Source organism: Pseudophryne corroboree, chromosome 5, assembly GCF_028390025.1.
Source record: "Pseudophryne corroboree isolate aPseCor3 chromosome 5, aPseCor3.hap2, whole genome shotgun sequence".
NCBI classification, from domain to species: Eukaryota; Metazoa; Chordata; class Amphibia; order Anura; family Myobatrachidae; genus Pseudophryne; species Pseudophryne corroboree.
In genome coordinates, this window is record NC_086448.1 from 146,857,526 (window position 1) to 146,877,039 (window position 19,514).

Here is a 19,514-nt window from a genome sequence, read left to right on the forward strand (position 1 = left end):
GGTCCATTAAGGTTCAAATTTCGGCCCTGTCGAATTTCTTCCAGAAAGAACTGGCTTTAGTGCCTGACTTTCAGATGTTTGTAAAAGGGGTACTGCATATACAGCCTCCTTTTGTGCCCCAGTGGCACCTTGGGATCTCAATGTTGTTTTGAGTTTCCTAAAGTCACATTGGTTTGAACCACTCACCACTGTGGACTTAGCATCGTCACCTTCCATGTGAGATATTTTATTAGCCCTGGCTTCAGCCAGGCGTGTGTCAGAATTGGCGGCTTTATCATATATAAAGCCCTTACTTAATTTTTCATTCTGACAGGGCAGAATTGAGGACTCGTCCTCAATTTCTCCTTAAGGTGTTTTCTGTTTTTCACATGAACCAACCTATTGTGGTACCTGCGGGTACTAGGGACTTGGAGGACTCCAAGTTACTTGACGTTGTCAGGGCCCTGAAAAATATGTTTCCAGGACGGCTGGAGTCAGAAAATCTGACTCGCTGTTTAGCCTGTATGCACCCAACAAGATGGGTGCTCCTGCTTCTAAGCAGACGATTGCTCGCTGGATTTGTAATACAATTCAGTTTACACATTCTGTGGCAGGCCTGCCACAGCCAAAATCTGTAAAAGCCCATTCCAAAAGGAAGGGGGCTCATCTTGGGCGACTGCCCGAGGGGTCTCGGCTTTACAACTTTGCCGAGCAGTTACTTGGTCAGGGGCAAACACGTTTGCTAAATTCTACAAATTTGATACCCTGGCTGAGGAGGACATGGAGTTCTCTCATTCGGTGCTGCAGGGTCATCCGCACTCTCCCGCCCGTTTGGGAGCTTTGGTATAATCCCCATGGTCCTTACGGAGTCCCAGCATCCACTAGGACGTCAGAGAAAATAAGATTTTACTTACCGATAAATCTATTTCTCGTAGTCCGTAGTGGATGCTGGGCGCCCATCCCAAGTGCGGATTGTCTGCAATACTTGTACATAGTTATTGTTACAAAAATCGGGTTATTCTTGTTGTGAGCCGTCTTTTCAGAGGCTCCTTCGTTGTTATCATACTGTTAACTGGGTTCAGATCACAGGTTGTACGGTGTGATTGGTGTGGCTGGTATGAGTCTTACCCGGGATTCAATATCCTTCCTTATTATGCACGCTCGTCCGGGCACAGTATCCTAACTGAGGCTTGGAGGAGGGTCATAGGGGGAGGAGCCAGTGCACACCACCTGATCCTAAAGCTTTTATTATTGTGCCCTGTCTCCTGCGGAGCCGCTATATCCCCATGGTCCTTACGGAGTCCCAGCATCCACTACGGACTACGAGAAATAGATTTATCGGTAAGTAAAATCTTATTATCTCACTAAATTAGTCACTGAGGGGCAGATGTACTAAGCCTTGGAGAGTGATAAAGTAGAGAGAGATAAAGTACGAGCAAATCAGCTCCTAACTGCCATGTTACAGGCTGTGAAAAATGACAGGCAGGGTGCACACCTGACTAACAAGTCGGCGGACCTGCCATTGTGCCAACCAAATGCTCAATCAAGGTAAGTGTACACACCGATTTGACGCTCGACGTGTCAGTCAGGATCCCCAACTATGACGTCAGCCCCCTGCATCAAGTGTATGGGCAGTCAGTGGACTGCCCGTACACAGCCACTTTGCCTAATTTATCTGCAGATATATTGCCCATTGGCTGTGCTGCACAGCCTTCGTGATATGTCTGTGAACGACGCCATTCACAGACATATCAGGGGTACACATTCGCCGACATGCTCGTGCTATATAGGCCAGTGTGTACCCAGCATTGGGAGCTGGTAGGGCTGGTACTTTTTCTCTCTCCACTTTATCACTCTACAAGGCTTAATGCATCTACCCCTTAACCATTTGCTTCTTGTCACCAGGGGCACTGAGCGGGGGGTACTAATTTGTCAAGGTTGGAGTCGCCGTGGCAGGGTGATGTGGGAGACAAATATCCCTCTTTGCAGCGTGCGGCTCCGCTCATACTATTTTATACCGTTTTTGTTCCAGATGGGGGTGTGGCCACCCCCTTCTCCCATACCTGGGCCGCATGGATCTGTCAGTGGCTCTGCTTGTTACTGATGTCATCTGAAATTAGACAGCTGATATATTAGTTATTATACATTCTACTAGGAATGATGATCGTAGGGCATGTCTATATGTGCTTAGCAGAGTTCTCGTTGTGTATAGCATAGCGTCAGCAGGTGTGGTATCTGGACTCTAGGCCGACACACATTAGGTCGACACCTATTGGTCGACACAGATTATGTCGACACGGGGAATAGGACGACATGGACAAGGTCGACATGGAAAAAGGTTGACATGAGTTTTTCCCTATTTTTTTCTTCTTTTTTTGAACTTTTTCATACTTTACTATCCACGTGGACTACAATTGGGAACGGTAACCTTTCGCTTGCCATGCGAGGGGACACAGTGCACCAGTTGGGGTTCCCATTGCTTTATGGAGAAAACGACACCAAAAAACCCATGAAAAACTCATGTCGACCTTTTTCCATGTCGACCTAATGGCTGTGTCGACCCAGTCACTGTCGACCAATAGGTGTCGACCTAGACACTTTCGACCCTGAGTCCCATACCCATCTGGTGTATATCAATTCCTCACTTTAAATGCCCCTTCTAAATTGTATCCCCACGATGGACTGTGTTTTAAAGACATTAATTTAATTATCCAATGGAAACTAAATGTGTCTAGATAACTAAGATGCTGACAATACTACAACACAATGTCCTGGGTTTACTGCAGAAGATTAAGTAAATGCTGTGAATAGGTTTTAATTAATATATTTCTGAACACTCTGATTTATAATCTTATTTTATTTGATACAGGAGTTAATGTTTGAGACAGAGAAAATAAGGAATGTGTTGGATGCAACAAACAGACCCAAGCTTTATGAAACTCTAGATGAATTGCAGCGGAGGTAAAGTTATTTACATTCATCAAGAGGTTTATAATACAGTATGATAGCATTTACACGGATGGTGAGGAAATGGGATAATACAAGACGAATAAACACGTAAATAGAAACGGTTAGTTCCCTAAAATCAAGAGTGTGGGATATTTCCATATTGTCTAGATCTTCTGAAGGTCAGTTACAACCATGCGAAACATGGGCACACTGTGTTTTGCTAATGCATTTACTTGTGTGACTCACACATTTACGGTATAAGAGTATGCTCGCGTCAGTTTTGGGAAAAGCACCTGGAAAAATAAGATTTTACTTACCGGTAAATCTATTTCTCGTAGTCCGTAGTGGATGCTGGGGACTCCGTAAGGACCATGGGGAATAGACGGGCTCCGCAGGAGACATGGGCACTTCAAGAAAGAATTTAGATTCTGGTGTGCTCTGGCTCCTCCCTCTATGTCCCTCCTCCAGACCTCAGTTAGAGAAACTGTGCCCGGAAGAGCTGACAGTACAAGGAAAGGATTTTGGTAATCCAGGGCAAGATTCATACCAGCCACACCAATCACACCGTATAACTTGAGATAAACATACCCAGTCAACAGTATGAACAACAACAGAGCAACAGGTCAACCCTGATGCAACCATAACATAACCCTTATTTAAGCAATAACTATATACAAGCATTGCAGAAGAAGTCCGCAATTGGGACGGGCGCCCAGCATCCACTACGGACTACGAGAAATAGATTTACCGGTAAGTAAAATCTTATTTTCTCTAACGTCCTAGTGGATGCTGGGGACTCCGTAAGGACCATGGGGATTATACCAAAGCTCCCAAACGGGCGGGAGAGTGCGGATGACTCTGCAGCACCGATTGAGCAAACACAAGGTCCTCCTCGGCCAGGGTATCAACTTGTAGAACTTTGCAAAAGTGTTTGAACCTGACCAAGTAGCCGCAAAGTTGTAATGCCGAGACCCCTCGGGCAGCCGCCCAAGAAGAGCCCACCTTCCTAGTGGAATGGGCCTTAACTGATCTTGGCAGCGGCAATCCAGCCGCCGAATGAGCCTGCTGAATCGTGTTACAGATCCAGCGAGCAATAGTCTGCTTTGAAGCAGGAGCACCAAGCTTGTTGGAAGCATACAGGATAAACAAAGACTCTGTTTTCCTGACCCTAGCCGTTCTGGCTACATAAACCTTCAAAGCCCTGACTACATCAAGCAACTCGGAAACCTCCAAGTCCGTAGTAGCCACAGGCACCACAATAGGTTGGTTTATATGAAAGGATGAAACCACTTTCGACAGAAATTGTGGACGGGTCCGCAATTCTGCTCTATCCGCATGGAAAACCAGATAGGGGCTTTTATGTGACAAAGCCGCCAACTCTGACACACGCCTAGCCGAAGCCAAGGCTAATAGCATGACCACCTTCCACGTGAGATATTTCAACTCCACCATTTTGAGTGGTTCAAACCAGTGGGATTTCAGGAAACTCAACACCAGGTTAAGATCCCAAGGTGCCACTGGAGGCACAAAAGGGGCTGAATATGCAGCACTCCCTTTACAAACGTCTGAACTTCAGGTAGAGAAGTCAACTCCTTTTTAAAGAAAATGGATAGGGCCGAAATCTGGACCTTAATGGACCCTAATTTTAGGCCCAAATTCACTCCTGACTGTAGGAAGTGAAGGAAACGGCCCAGCTGGAATTCCTCTGTAGGGGCATTCCTGGCCTCACACCAAGCAACATATTTTCGCCATATACGGTGATAATGTTGAGCTGTCATGTCCTTCCTAGCCTTTTCAGCGTAGGAATGACCTCATCCGGAATGCCTTTCTCTGCTAGGATCCGGCGTTCAACCGCCATGCCGTCAAACGCAGCCACGGTAAGTCTTGAAACAGACAGGGCCCCTGTTGCAACAAGTCCTGTCTTAGAGGAAGAGGCCACGGGTCCTCTGTGAGCATTTCTTGCAGATCTGGATACCAAGTCCTTCATGGCCAATCTGGAACAATGAGTATCGTTCTCACTCCTCTTTTCCTTATTATTCTCAGCACCTTGGGAATGAGCGGAAGAGGAGGAAATACATAGACCGACTGGAACACCCACGGTGTCACCAGGGCGTCTACAGCTATCGCCTGAGGGTCTCTTGACCTGGCGCAATACCTCTGTAGTTTTTTGTTGAGGCGGGATGCCATCATGTCCACCTGTGGCAGTTCCCACCGACTTGCAGTCTGTGCGAAGACTTCCTGATGAAGTCCCCACTCTCCCGGGTGGAGGTCGTGTCTGCTGAGGAAGTCTGCTTCCCAGTTGTCCACTCCCGGGGTGAACACTGCTGACAGTGCGCTTACGTGATTTTCCGCCCAGCGAAGAATTCTGGTGGCTTCTGCCATCGCTGCCCTGCTCCTTGTGCCGCCTTGTCGGTTTACATGAGCCACTGCGGTGATGGTGTCTGACTGAATCAGAACCGGTTGGTTGCGAAGCAGGGTCTCCGCTTGATGTAGGGTGTTGTATACGGCCCTTAGTTCCAGGATGTTGATGTGAAGGCAAGTCTCCTGACTTGACCACAGACCTTGGAAATTTCTTCCCTGTGTGACTGCTCCCCACCCTCAGAGGCTTGCATCCGTGGTCACCAGGACCCAGTCCTGAATGCCGAATCTGCGGCCCTCGAGAAGGTGAGCACTCTGCAGCCACCACAGGAGAGACACCCTGGCCCTGGGGGATAGGGTGATTAACCGATGCATCTGAAGATGTGATCCGGACCACTTGTCCAGTAAGTCCCATTGAAAGGTCCTCGCATGGAACCTGCCGAAGGGAATGGCCTCGTATGATGCCACCATCCTTCCCAGGACTCGAGTGCAGGGATGCACTGACACCTGTTTTGGTTTTAATAGGTTCCTGACCAGTGTCATGAGCTCCGGAGCTCTCTCTATCGGGAGATAAACCCTTTTCTGGTCTGTGTCTAGAATCATGCCTAGGAAAGGCAGATGAGCCGTAGGAACCAACTGCGACTTTGGAATATTTAGAATCCAGCCGTGTTGCCGTTACACTTCCAGAGAAAGTGCTACGCTGATCAGCAACTGCTCTCTTGATCCCGCTTTTATGAGGAGATCGTCCAAGTATGGGATAATTGCGACCCCTTGCTTCCGCAGGAGTACCATCATTTCCGCCATTACCTTGGTAAATATTCTCGGTGCCGTGGAGAGACCAAACGGCAACGTCTGAAATTGGTAATGACAATCCTGTACCACAAATCTGAGGTACGCCTGATGAGGTGGATAAATGGGGACATGAAGGTATGCATCCATTATGTCCAGAGACACCATAAAATCCCCTCCTTCCAGGCTTGCGACGACCGCTCTCAGTGATTCCATCTTGAACTTGAACCTTTTCAAGTATATGTTCAGGGATTTTAAATTCAATATGGGTCTGACCGAACCGTCCGGTTTCGGGACTACAACATGGTCGAATAATAACCCCCTCCTTGTTGAAGGAGGGGAACCTTGACCACCACCTGTGGAAGATATAATTTGTGAATTGCAGTTAACACTATTTCCCTCTCGTGGGGGGAAGCCGGCAGGGCCGTCGGTGAGGGGGCATCTCCTCGAAGTCCAGCTTGTATCCCTGAGACACAATATCTATTGCCCAGGGATCCAACAGGGAGTGAACCCACTTGTGGCTGAAATTTCGAAGACGTGCCCCCACCGGGCCTAGCTCCGCCTGTGGAGCCCCAGCGACATGCGGTGGATTTTGTAGAGGCCGGGGAGGACTTCTGTTCCTGGGAACTAGCTGTGTTGTGCAGCTTCTTTCCTTTGCCCCTGCCTCTGGCAAGAAAGGACGCACCTCAGACTTTCTTGTTTCTTTGTGATCGAAAGAACTGCATTTGATAATGTCGTGCTTTCCTAGGCTGTGCTGGAATATAAGGCAAAAGATCAGAATTACCAGCTATAGCTGTGGAGACCAGGTCCGAGATCCCTTCTCCACACAATCCTCAGCCTTGTAAGGTAAACCTTCCATATGCCTCTTAAGTCGGCATCACCTGTCCATTGCACGTTCCACAGGACACGTCAAGCAGAAATCGACATAGCGTTGACTCTAGAACCCAGTAGACTAATGTCTCTTTGGGCATGTTTTATATATATATCTAAGACAGCATCTTTTATTTATATATATATATATATATATATATACATACTAGGGCCTCAATCTCTGCTGATAAGGTATCTGTCCATGCTGCTACAGTGCTATAAACCCATGCCGACACAATCGCCGGTCTGAGTAGTGTACCAGAATGTGTGTAAATGGACTTCAAAGTACTTTTACTGCATGCTATCTGCAGGATCCCTGAGGATAGCTATTAAGTCAGCGCTACCTTTTGGGCAAACGTGACACCCTAGGGGAAGATTCCCATCGTATCCTGGCCCTAATAGGGAAAGGATACTCCCTGAGAATTCTTTGTGGGAAACTGCAGTCTCTTGTCTGGAGATTCCCACTCTTTTTCCTCATGAGAGGAGGGAAATTTACCTCCGCTTTCTTCCCCTTAAACATGTGTACCCTTGTGTCAGGGACAGATGAGTCATCAGTGATATGCAAAACATTTTTTATTACAATAATCATATATTGAATATTTTCCTGCCATTTTGGCTGTAACTTTGCATTATCGTAGTCGACACTGGAGTCAGACTCCGTGTCGATATCAGTGTCTATTATTTTGGATAGTGAGCATTGAGAGACTCTGAAGGTCTCTGCGACATAGGGACAAACATGGGTAGATTCCCTGTCTGTTCTCTAATCTTTTGTGCAATACATTTTCCTTAGCACTTAATTTCACATATCCCAACAGGTGTCGGCGTTGTCGACGGAGACACCACTCACACACACATTTGCTCCATCACCTCCTTAGGGGAGCCTTTTACCTCAGACATGTCGACACACACGTACCGACACACCACACACTCAGGGAATGCTCATCTGAAGACAATTCCCCCACAAGGCCCTTTGGAGAGACAGAGAGAGAGTATGCCAGCACACACCCCAGCGCTATAAACCCAGGAATAACACAGTAACTTAATGTTAACCCAGTAGCTGCTGTTTATATTGGTTTTTGCGCAACTGTATATATGTGTACTTTTGCCAAAAGAGGTCCATATGCTGCCCAGGGCGCCCCCCCCCTGCGCCCTGCACCCTTACAGTGACCGGAGTATGTGAGGTGTGTGGGAGCAATGGTGCATAGCTGCAGTACTGTGAGTTACCTCAGTGAAGAACGGAGTCTTCTGCCGCCGATTTCGAAGTCTTCTTGCTTCTCATACTCACCTGGCTTCTGTCTTCCGGCTCTGCGAGGGGGACGGCGGCGCGGCTCTAGGATCGGACGACGAGGGTGAGATCCTGTGTACGATCCCTCTGGAGCTAATGGTGTCCAGTAGCCTAAGAAGCAGGACCTAGCTTCAGAGAGTAGGGCTGCTTCTCTCCCCTCTGTCCCACGATGCAGGGAGTCTGTTGCCATCAGAGCTCCCTGAAAATAAAAAACCTAACAAAATACTTTCTCACAGCAAGCTCAGGAGAGCTCACTGAACAGCACCCAGCTCGTCCGGGCACAGTCTCAAACTGAGGTCTGGAGGAGGGACATAGAGGGAGGAGCCAGAGCACACCAGAATCTAAATTCTTTCTTGAAGTGCCCATGTCTCCTGCGGAGCCAGTCTATTCCCCATGGTCCTTACGGAGTCCCCAGCATCCACTAGGACGTTAGAGAAATTCCTTTAATTAAACATGTCTGGTAATAATCATGAGCGTGAGGAAACGTTAGGACTATTATCGTTGCATGTCACTTTTGTGTGTTTGAATTTTTATTCATTTCTCTATCGTCCTAGTGGATGCTGGGGTTCCTGAAAGGACCATGGGGAATAGCGGCTCCGCAGGAGACAGGGCACAAAAAGTAAAGCTTTAGGATCAGGTGGTGTGCACTGGCTCCTCCCCCTATGACCCTCCTCCAAGCCTCAGTTAGATTTTTGTGCCCGGCCGAGAAGGGTGCAATCTAGGTGGCTCTCCTAAAGAGCTGCTTAGAAAAGTTTAGCTTAGGTTTTTTATTTTACAGTGAGTCCTGCTGGCAACAGGATCACTGCAACGAGGGACTTAGGGGAGAAGAAGTGAACTCACCTGCGTGCAGGATGGATTGGCTTCTTTGGCTACTGGACATTAGCTCCAGAGGGACGATCACAGGTACAGCCTGGATGGTCACCGGAGCCTCGCCGCCGGCCCCCTTGCAGATGCTGAAAAGAGAAGAAGGTCCAGAATCGGCGGCAGAAGACTCCTCAGTCTTCTTAAGGTAGCGCACAGCACTGCAGCTGTGCGCCATTGCTCTCAGCACACTTCACACGGCAGTCACTGAGGGTGCAGGGCGCTGGGAGGGGGGCGCCCTGGGAGGCAATGTAAACCTATTTTTTGGCAAAAAATACCTCACATATAGCCTCCGGGGGCTATATGGAGATATTTAACCCCTGCCAGAATCCGTTGAAGAGCGGGAGACGAGCCCGCCGAAAAAGGGGCGGGGCCTATCTCCTCAGCACACAGCGCCATTTTCCCTCACAGAAAGGCTGGAGGGAAGGCTCCCAAGCTCTCCCCTGCACTGCACTACAGAAACAGGGTTAAAACAGAGAGGGGGGGCACTAATTTGGCGTTAGAAATATATAAAAAGATGCTATAAGGGAAAACACTTATATAAGGTTGTCCCTATATAATTATAGCGTTTTTTGGTGTGTGCTGGCAAACTCTCCCTCTGTCTCTCCAAAGGGCTAGTGGGTCCTGTCCTCTATCAGAGCATTCCCTGTGTGTGTGCTGTGTGTCGGTACGTGTGTGTCGACATGTATGAGGACGATGTTGGTGAGGAGGCGGAGCAATTGCCTGTAATGGTGATGTCACTCTCTAGGGAGTCGACACCGGAATGGATGGCTTATTTAGGGAATTACGTGATAATGTCAACACGCTGCAAGGTCGGTTGACGACATGAGACGGCCAACAAACAATTAGTACCGGTCCAGACGTCTCAAAAACACCGTCAGGGGTTTTAAAACGCCCGTTTACCTTAGTCGGTCGACACAGACACAGACACGGACACTGAATCCAGTGTCGACGGTGAATAAACAAACGTATTCCTTATTAGGGCCACACGTTAAGGGCAATGAAGGAGGTGTTACATATTTCTGATACTACAAGTACCACAAAAGAGGGTATTATGTGGGATGTGAAAAAACTACCTGTAGTTTTTCCTGAATCAGATAAATTAAATGAAGTGTGTGATGATGCGTGGGTTCCCCCCGATAGAAAATTATTGGCGGTATACCCTTTCCCGCCAGAAGTTAGGGCGCGTTGGGAAACACCCCTTAGGGTGGATAAGGCGCTCACACGCTTATCAAAACAAGTGGCGGTACCGTCTATAGATAGGGCCGTCCTCAAGGAGCCAGCTGACAGGAGGCTGGAAAATATCATATAAAAGTATATACACACATACTGGTGTTATACTGCGACCAGCGATCGCCTCAGCCTGGATGTGCAGAGCTGGGGTGGCTTGGTCGGATTCCCTGACTAAAAATATTGATACCCTTGACAGGGACAGTATTTTATTGACTATAGAGCATTTAAAGGATGCATTTCTATATATGCGAGATGCACAGAGGGATATTTGCACTCTGGCATCAAGAGTAAGTGCGATGTCCATATCTGCCAGAAGATGTTTATGGACACGACAGTGGTCAGGTGATGCAGATTCCAAACGGCACATGGAAGTATTGCCGTATAAAGGGGAGGAGTTATTTGGGGTCGGTCCATCGGACCTGGTGGCCACGGCAACAGCTGGAAAATCCACCTTTTTTACCCCAAGTCACATCTCAGCAGAAAAAGACACCGTCTTTTCAGCCTCAGTCCTTTCGTCCCTATAAGAGTCATATTTGCCCAGGGATAGAGGAAAGGGAAGAAGACTGCAGCAGGCAGCCCATTCCCAGGAACAGAAGCCTTCCACCGCTTCTGCCAAGCTCTCAGCATGACGCTGGGACCGTACAGGACCCCTGGATCCTACAAGTAGTATCCCAGGGGTACAGATTGGAATGTCGAAACGTTTCCCCCTCGCAGGCTCCTGAAGTCTGCTTTACCAAGGTATCCCTCCGACAAGAAGGCAGTATGGGAAAAAAATTCACAAGCTGTATTCCCAGCAGGTGATAATCAAATTACCCCTCCTACAACAAGGAAAGGGGTATTATTCCACACTATATTGTGGTACTGAAGCCAGAAGGCTAGGTGAGACCTATTCTAAATCTAAAAAAAAAAAAATTTGAACACTTACAAAGGTTCAAATCAAGATGGAGTCACTCAGAGCAGTGATAACGAACCAGGAAGAAGGGGACTATATAGTGTCCCGGGACATCAGGGATGCTTACCTCCATGTCCCAAATTTGCCCTTCTCACTAAGGGTACCTCAGGTTCGTGGTATAGAACTGTCACTGTCAGTTTCAGACGCTGCCGTTTGGATTGTCCACGGCACCCCGGGTCTTTACCAAGGTAATGGCCGAAATGATGATGATTCTTCTTTGAAGAAAAGGCGTCTTAATTACCCCTTACTTGGACGATCTCCTGATAAGGGCAAAGTCCAGGGAACAGTTGGAGGTCGGAATAGCACTATCTCGGATACTGCTACAACAGCACGGATGGATTCTAAATATTCCAAAATCGCAGCTGATCCTGACGACACGTCTGCTGTGCCTAGGGATGATTCTGGACACAGTCCAGAAAAAGGTGTTTCTCCCGGAAGAGAAAGCCAGGGAGTTATCCGAGCTAGTCAAGAACCTCCTAAAACCAGGAAAAGTGTCACTGCATCATTGCACAAGGGTCCTGGTAAAAATGGTGGCTTCCTACGAAGCAATTCCATTCGGCAGATTTCACGCAAGAACTTTTCAGTGGGATCTGCTGGACAAATGGTCCGGATCGCATCTTCAGATGCATCAGCGGATAACCCTATATCCAAGGACAAGGGTGTCTCTCCTGTGGTGGTTACAGAGTGCTCATCTTCTAGAGGGCCGCAGATTCGGCATTCAGGATTGGATGCTGGTGACCACGGAGGCCAGCCCGAGAGGCTGGGGAGCAGTCACACAAGGAAAAAATTTCCAGGGAGTGTGATCAAGTCTGGAGACTTTTCTCCACATAAATATACTGGAGCTAAGGGTAAATTTATAATGCTCTAAGCTTAGCAAGACCTCTGCTTCAAGGTCAGCCGGTATTGATCCAGTGGGAAAAACATCACGGCAGTCGCCCACGTAAACAGACAGGGTGGCACAAGAAGCAGGAGGGCAATGGCAAAAACTGCAAGGACTTTTCGCTGGGCGGAAAATCATGTGATAGCACTGTCAGCAGTGTTTCACTCCGGGAGTGGAAACTGGGAAGCAGACTTCCTCAGCAGGCACGACCTCCACCCGGGAGAGTGGAAACTTCATCGGGAAGTTTTTCCACATGATTGTGAACCGTTGGGAAATACCAAAGGTGGACATGATGGCGTCCCGTCTGAACAAAAAACGGGACAGGTATTGCGCCAGGTCAAGAGACCCTCAGGCAATAGCTGTGGACGTTCTGGTAACACCGTGGGTGTACCAGTCGGTGTATGTGTTCCCTCCTCTGCTTCTCATACCTAAGGTACTGAGAATTATAAGACGTAGAGGAGTAAGAACTATACTCATGGCTCCGGATTGGCCAAGAAGGACTTGGTACCCGGAACTTCAAGAGATGCTCACAGAGGACTTATGGCCTCTGCCGCTAAGAAGGGACTTGCTTCAGCAAGTACCATGTCTGTTCCAAGACTTACCGCAGCTGCGTTTGACGGCATGGCGGTGGAACGCCGGATCCTAAGGGAAAAAGGCATTCCGGAAGAGGTCATTCCTACCCTGGTCAAAGCCAGGAAGGAGGTGACCGCACAACATTATCACCACATGTGGCGAAAATATGTTGCGTGGTGTGAGGCCAGGAAGGCCCCACGAAGAAATTTCAACTCTGTCGATTCCTGCATTTCCTGCAAACAGGAGTGTCTATGGGCCTCAAATTGGGGCCCATTAAGGTTCAAATTTCGGCCCTGTCGATTTTCTTCCAGAAAGAATTGGCTTCAGTTCCTGAAGTCCAGAAGTTTGTCAAGGGAGTATTGCATATACAACCCCCTTTTGTGCCTCCAGTGGCACTGTGGGATCTCAACGTAGTTCTGGGATTCCTCAAATCACATTGGTTTAAAACCAGTCAAATCTGTGGATTTGAAGCATCTCACATGAAAAGTGACCATGCTCTTGGCCCTGGCCTGGGCCAGGCGAGTGTCAAATTGGTGGTTTTTTTTCTCAAAAAAGCCCATATCTGTTTGTCCATTCGGACAGGGCAGAGCTGCGGACTCGTCCCCAGTTCTCTCCCTAAGGTGGTGTCAGTGTTTCACCTGAACCAGCTTATTGTGGTGCCTTGCGCCTACTAGGGACTTGGAGGACTCCAAGTTGCTGGATGTTGTCAGGGCCCTGAAAGTATAGGTTCCAGGACGGCTGGAGTCAGGAAAACTGACTTGCTGTTATCCTGTATGCACCCAACAAACTGGGTGCTCTTGCTTTTAAGCAGACTATTGCTAGTTGGATGTGTAATACAATTCAGCTTGCACATTCTGTGGCAGGCCTGCCACAGCCAAAATATGTAAATGCCCATTCCACAAGGAAGGTGGGCTCATCTTGGGCGGCTGCCCGAGGGGTCTCGGCTTTACAACTTTGCCGAGCGGCTATTTAGTCAGGGGCAAACACGGTTGTAAAATCCTACAAATTTGATACCCTGGCTAAGGAGGACCTGGAGTTCTCTCATTCGGTGCTGCAGAGTCATCCGCACTCTCCCGCCCGTTTGGGAGCTTTGGTATAATCCCCATGGTCCTTTCAGGAACCCCAGCATCCACTAGGACGATAGAGAAAATAAGAATTTACTTACCGATAATTCTATTTCTCGGAGTCCGTAGTGGATGCTGGGCGCCCATCCCAAGTGCGGATTATCTGCAATACTTGTACATAGTTACAAAAATCGGGTTATTATTGTTGTGAGCCATCTTTTCAGAGGCTCCGCTGTTATCATACTGTTAACTGGGTTCAGATCACAGGTTGTACAGTGTGATTGGTGTGGCTGGTATGAGTCTTACCCGGGATTCAAAATCCTTCCTTATTGTGTACGCTCGTCCGGGCACAGTATCCTAACTGAGGCTTGGAGGAGGGTCATAGGGGGAGGAGCCAGTGCACACCACCTGATCCTAAAGCTTTACTTTTTGTGCCCTGTCTCCTGCGGAGCCGCTATTCCCCATGGTCCTTTCAGGAACCCCAGCATCCACTACGGACTCCGAGAAATAGAATTATCGGTAAGTAAATTCTTATTTTTTCAATCTCTTCTTTTTTATGAAGGTAGTATACAAACTAAACAAATTTGCAAGGAATAGGTGGTACAATTCCAAAAGGAATCAGTAGTACATAGCATTAAAAAAACAAAACAAAAGCAATTTGTAAAAGATGCAAAAGTTCCAATACAACAGATAATACTGAAGAATACGAACAAAAGTAGAGTTAACATTTTTCTCATAGCACATTGGCCAAAATCCACCTACAGATAAAATAGTGGGAGAAATCTGATTACCGCCAACCCATAATTGAATTCTCACTGCCTCAACCTTAAACCTCTTAGTTTGCATTTAAATAATCGTGTGTCGCAGACAGAAATCTGTTTTGCATGTGAGTGAATAACTTGATGCATTCATTCTCATAAGTATATACAAAATGTTGTGACCCCCCCCCCCCCCCACACCTGCAGCCATCTTTTGTTATTATTGGTTTACTCGATCTGTTCTCATGTACCCTGTTCTCACGTTCTCCCGACCCCCCAATTCACTTCATACTTACCTACTCTCCTGGAACCTGCATTTATTTATTTTTTGTAGTCTTCGGGGTTCCTGAAAGAATGTATACTTCTCCCACATCCCACGTCCCACGTCTCACCCACTTCCTAGTGAAGGAGAGCTGAATAGGTAGAATTATACTTCGAATTGCGGCCCATGAAGAAGGGGATGGAACCATGCTAACTGCATCATTTTGGCCCTGCCCCTGTTCATATACATGCATTTCGCTGTATTATGCCGCAAGGGGTGGGGCATAATGATGCAGATAATTCGGACCTACCCCCATCACCAGTTACCTGTATCTGATTTTTTTTTTTTTAGTAGGCTTTAGTAGGCAAGTATGATTCACATCAGCACCCAGACACACACACTTCCCCGGCATTCACTGGCAACATCCACGTAGAACCTAGACACACTCAACCCCTTGCACTCACTGCCAACAGTCCAGCAACACCTAGACACATACGCATTCACTGCCTACACCCCAGCAATACCCTGACACACACCCTCACCTATGCATTCACTGCCAACACTCCAGCAGTACCCCGACACACACCACGCACCCTCCCACCTGCATACACTGCCAACACCCCAGCAGTATCCTGACATACACCCTCCCACATGCATCCACTGCCAACACACCAGCAGTATATTGGGAGAGAGGGAGGGCTGGGGCTACACACCCTAATTCTAAACATATTGACAGGTGCTGTCATGCTAAGACTTGTAGCTCCACACAGAAAAAGAGAAACTGCAGGTGCACACTCTATGTACTAAACACTGCTAATCGGACTAACTATAATAAATTTTGCAATATAACAAAGAGTAAATTTGAGGTGCTTAGCATAATTTTGGTCAAATATGTGGGCCCCCCAGCCGCGGCCTCATCTGGTGGGTAGCTAACACTAAGGTTCAATGCCAGGGAACAGGACACCCATTCCTCCTCAAAGCATCACACTAGTGAGAGATTTTAATGTTAAAATGTGTTACATTAGTAAGAAGCAGCAGCACATTCATTACTAAAAGACTTTATCAGAACCCAGATACACACCACACCACTGCAGTCAATAACTCCCTAGCAGCACGAGGCGTACACTCTACCGCCCGAGTTCACTACTTACACCCCAGCAGCACCCAAACACAGGCCCTACTCTCCCTGCATTCACTAGTCGCACCGTGGCAGCACCCAGACACACAGCCTCACCCTACGCATTAACTGTATTTTCTGGTTCACAGACTGTTTATGTTATTGATTATATCCCTTGGTGACATTATTTCTGTGATGTTTTCTTCTTCCTATAGACTTTCTCTGTGTGAGAAAGCTCTGACTCAGTATTTGGAAACAAAGCGCCTGGCCTTTCCACGCTTTTACTTTGTGTCCTCCGCAGACTTACTGGACATTCTGTCAAAAGGAACGCAGCCCAAACAGGTACATTATACTCTGCATCCCTGTTGTCTTGCAGCTTTCGCAGACACAACATGACTAAGTGGTGACCCCAAACCGTCCGTGTCTATAGTAGAATTCATTGTTCTATTAGAAGCTGTGCAGGAACTGCTCTTACAATAACAGAAAAGAATTCTGCGAATCTTTGTTACATACAGTGCCCATTCTACTCTTACACTGCACTATAAATTCTAGAGGTATACTATATGATGCTCAAGGCTCCAGCAGGACATTAAAGCTTTGTGGATCCACCATAATGACAATATATGGACCAACCCCTTCTTTAAATTTAATTGTTTACATTTTTATTTTCTTTACTTGATTGAGCTTTATTTATTTCATAACTATACTAGCTGTAGTACCCAGCGTTGACCAGGCACGTTCGTGACCAAACGTCATTAGAATTAAATTAAAAAGGTATTTTGTATGCGGACATCTAAGCTGGAATGCGTCTTCACTGAAGACTCAAGTGTGAATCGGCGCACAACTGTCCGCACTATAGATCCTCTCAATATGTGTTCTGTACAGATAGCCCCGAGCCGCGCATATGCGAGTTGGTATGCCAGTACCTCCAAAAATGAATGTGAGCAGTGAGCCTAGATGGCAGAATAGTATTTTCTTGTAGCTACAGGTAATCTGCCAGATGGCAGCACTAAGGAGCTCATAGTACCCTGACTGTGTCAACAGTTTTTCTAAAACAGATCCCAAAGTCTCCTGAGGATTTCCTTGTAATGTGAAGCTGCTTTTAAGTTATCTGCATTGTGAGGTCTGGCAGCTGCTGTGAATAGTGGTCTTGGAAAAAATCTCAACATGAATTTATGGCTGCAAACTTTCTATGATTAACAACAATTAGTAGACATGACATGTTTATTGTAGCAGACTTCTACACAGTCTGATCGAAGATACTGACATACTAAAAGCTACAAGCATTGTGAATTTTACTATGTGCAGCTACTCCATTGCAAAGTTCTGTGGAAAGCAATTTCAGACTTACTGCTGTGCAGCACGTGAAACCTGTGTATTTGTCTTGTATATATATTTTTTCCTTGAGCTTAGAATCTCTCTGATACATTTACCTCCCCTTATTATCCATCTGATACATACGAACTGCACTAAAGACCTCCCTACTATGTGCTGTGCATGGTGGGTTCCGAACCGTGCATGCGTTTTGGCGTTAATACACCAGTACCTAAAATACAGAATTCAAGTGGAAGCCATCTTTCACTAAAGTCTAGATAAGCTACATCTACTAACCCCCCCCCCCCCGATCTATTACTTCAGTTACCCATTAAAAAAGGTCCATAAGAAAAATGCACACTTGTGCCTCTTAAATCTTTACTCCCTGCGATACAAGTCGCGTTACACAACACGTGAGTGCCGTGTGACTCTGTAGCGCTGAGCAGTTTTTTTTTGTGTGTTTTTTTTTGCAGATAGAGCCGCAGTTACACACAGAATATAGACATGCTGCATATAATTTTAATCAGCAGAAGCTGCTTGTGCGTCCTATTACATTACTTTGCATCTAAGATGCATTTTCACTGTAAAACCCCACAAAAAGACGCGACATGAGCTGTTTAGTATGACTGCAGCAAGGATTTAAGCAGACACATCTGTAGTATTGCATTTTGTATTTTTTCCCACCTCTCCTGCACTTTCAAGTTCTTCCACTCTGCCAATGAATCACTAACGTATATGCCCATCTCTGCAAAGTCAGCCTTCCTAAAATCTAAAGATACTGGAAGTATACACTCTCAGAATTTTTTTTTTTTTTTTGGTCGGCCCGACAATAGGACGTTTTTTGGGGGGGAAATTGCAGGCACCAATATCTGAGCTACACACTAAAAATTTTTTTTTAAGTAACCAGTTTTCTACCACATCACACTGTGTTTGCATATGTCTGCCCACAAGTAGGGTGACATAGTGATAGGAAAACAATGGAAATATGGGCAGATTATTGAGAATGCACACACACTACTTGATATTAGAGATGAGCGATTTCGGTTCTCAGGGAACCGAACCTCCCCCGAACTTCACTACCGGAGCCCAGATCGGAGTCAGGCTTGGGTTTTCCCACCTGACTCAGAAACCAGAACGAGGCAAAACGTCAGCATCCCGCTGTCGGATTCTTGCGGGATTTGGATTCCATATAAGGAGCCGCGCATCCCCGCCATTTTCACTCTGGCATTGGAGAGTGTACAGAGAGGACGTGTCTCCGTCCTCAGTGTCCTCAGTGTCCGTGTCTTGTGCTGCATCTGTCCAGTCACAGTGGTTGTGTCCTCTTGCTGCCATATGTCCAGTGCTGCTGTATAATAATAACAAGTCCCTTACAGTGTTGCTGTAAGGGACTTGTTGTTGTTGTTGTTATTATTATAGAGCAGTGGTAGTGTCCTGTGCATCAGCCATCAGTCATTCCAGTGATCAGTCACAGTGGTATACTCTGCTGCCATACAGTATGTCCAGTGCTGCTGTATAATAATAACAAGGCCCTTTCAGTGTTGCTGTGTTGTCCTGCATCAAACCAGTGGTAGTGTCCAGTGCATCAGCCATCAGTCATTCCAGTGACCAGTCAGTTTATCCTCTGCTGAAATATATGTCCAGTGCTCCTTGTCACAACTGAGGGCCTGAGCTGACGGGAGGCAGCCTCAGTTGTAGGGGCTGAGATGTACCGGAACCTGGGAGGTTGTATCAGACCCCTGGACATGTAAGTAACATGAATAATAACTGCCCGAAGGCGTGACCACAACAACTTAGATAAAAGTCAATGATGTTTATTATGACAACTCCGCAACACAGCAGCAGTAAAAGAAAACGTAAAAGTCAGCAAATAATAAATACAGTTCCTGGGTACTACAGGATGGCAGGAGCCACAGGGCACTGGTAGTGTGAGATAGTTCTTATGATCTTCTAGATGGAAAGTCCTTACCAGGCCCGACTGTAGCAATGGAGATAACCCAGGATTGTGCCAGCTGGTGTTCCAGGAAAAGCTGGGTTGCTGAAGGTAAAACAGCTGCTGTGGATACTGGCTGGAACCAGACTGTTGTTAGCACGGAGTGGATACTGGCTGGAACCAGTTAAATAATAAATGAACTTGGGAGCGATGAAATATGAACTGAAATGTAGAACTTGAGAGCGGAGAAATAATAATACCGGTGGAGAGTGGTAAAGTGTAGAAAGGACACCGGCCCTTTAAGGGAAGCTGTACTCTGCTGGAAGCTGAGCTGGAAGCA

The 19,514-nt window shown here is 47.0% G+C and overlaps 1 protein-coding gene across 2 annotated transcripts in view; it reads left to right on the forward strand.

Moving 5' to 3' along the window:
• The window catches only part of DNAH11 (dynein axonemal heavy chain 11), a 561,376-nt gene that overhangs the window by 245,704 nt on the left and 296,158 nt on the right, over positions 1-19,514 (forward strand). For both annotated transcript variants that reach the window (XM_063921780.1, XM_063921778.1), the window contains 2 exons: positions 2,849-2,940; positions 16,146-16,272. In XM_063921780.1, the coding sequence (XP_063777850.1) occupies positions 2,849-2,940; positions 16,146-16,272 (219 nt within the window). The remainder of the gene's footprint in view (positions 1-2,848; positions 2,941-16,145; positions 16,273-19,514) is intronic.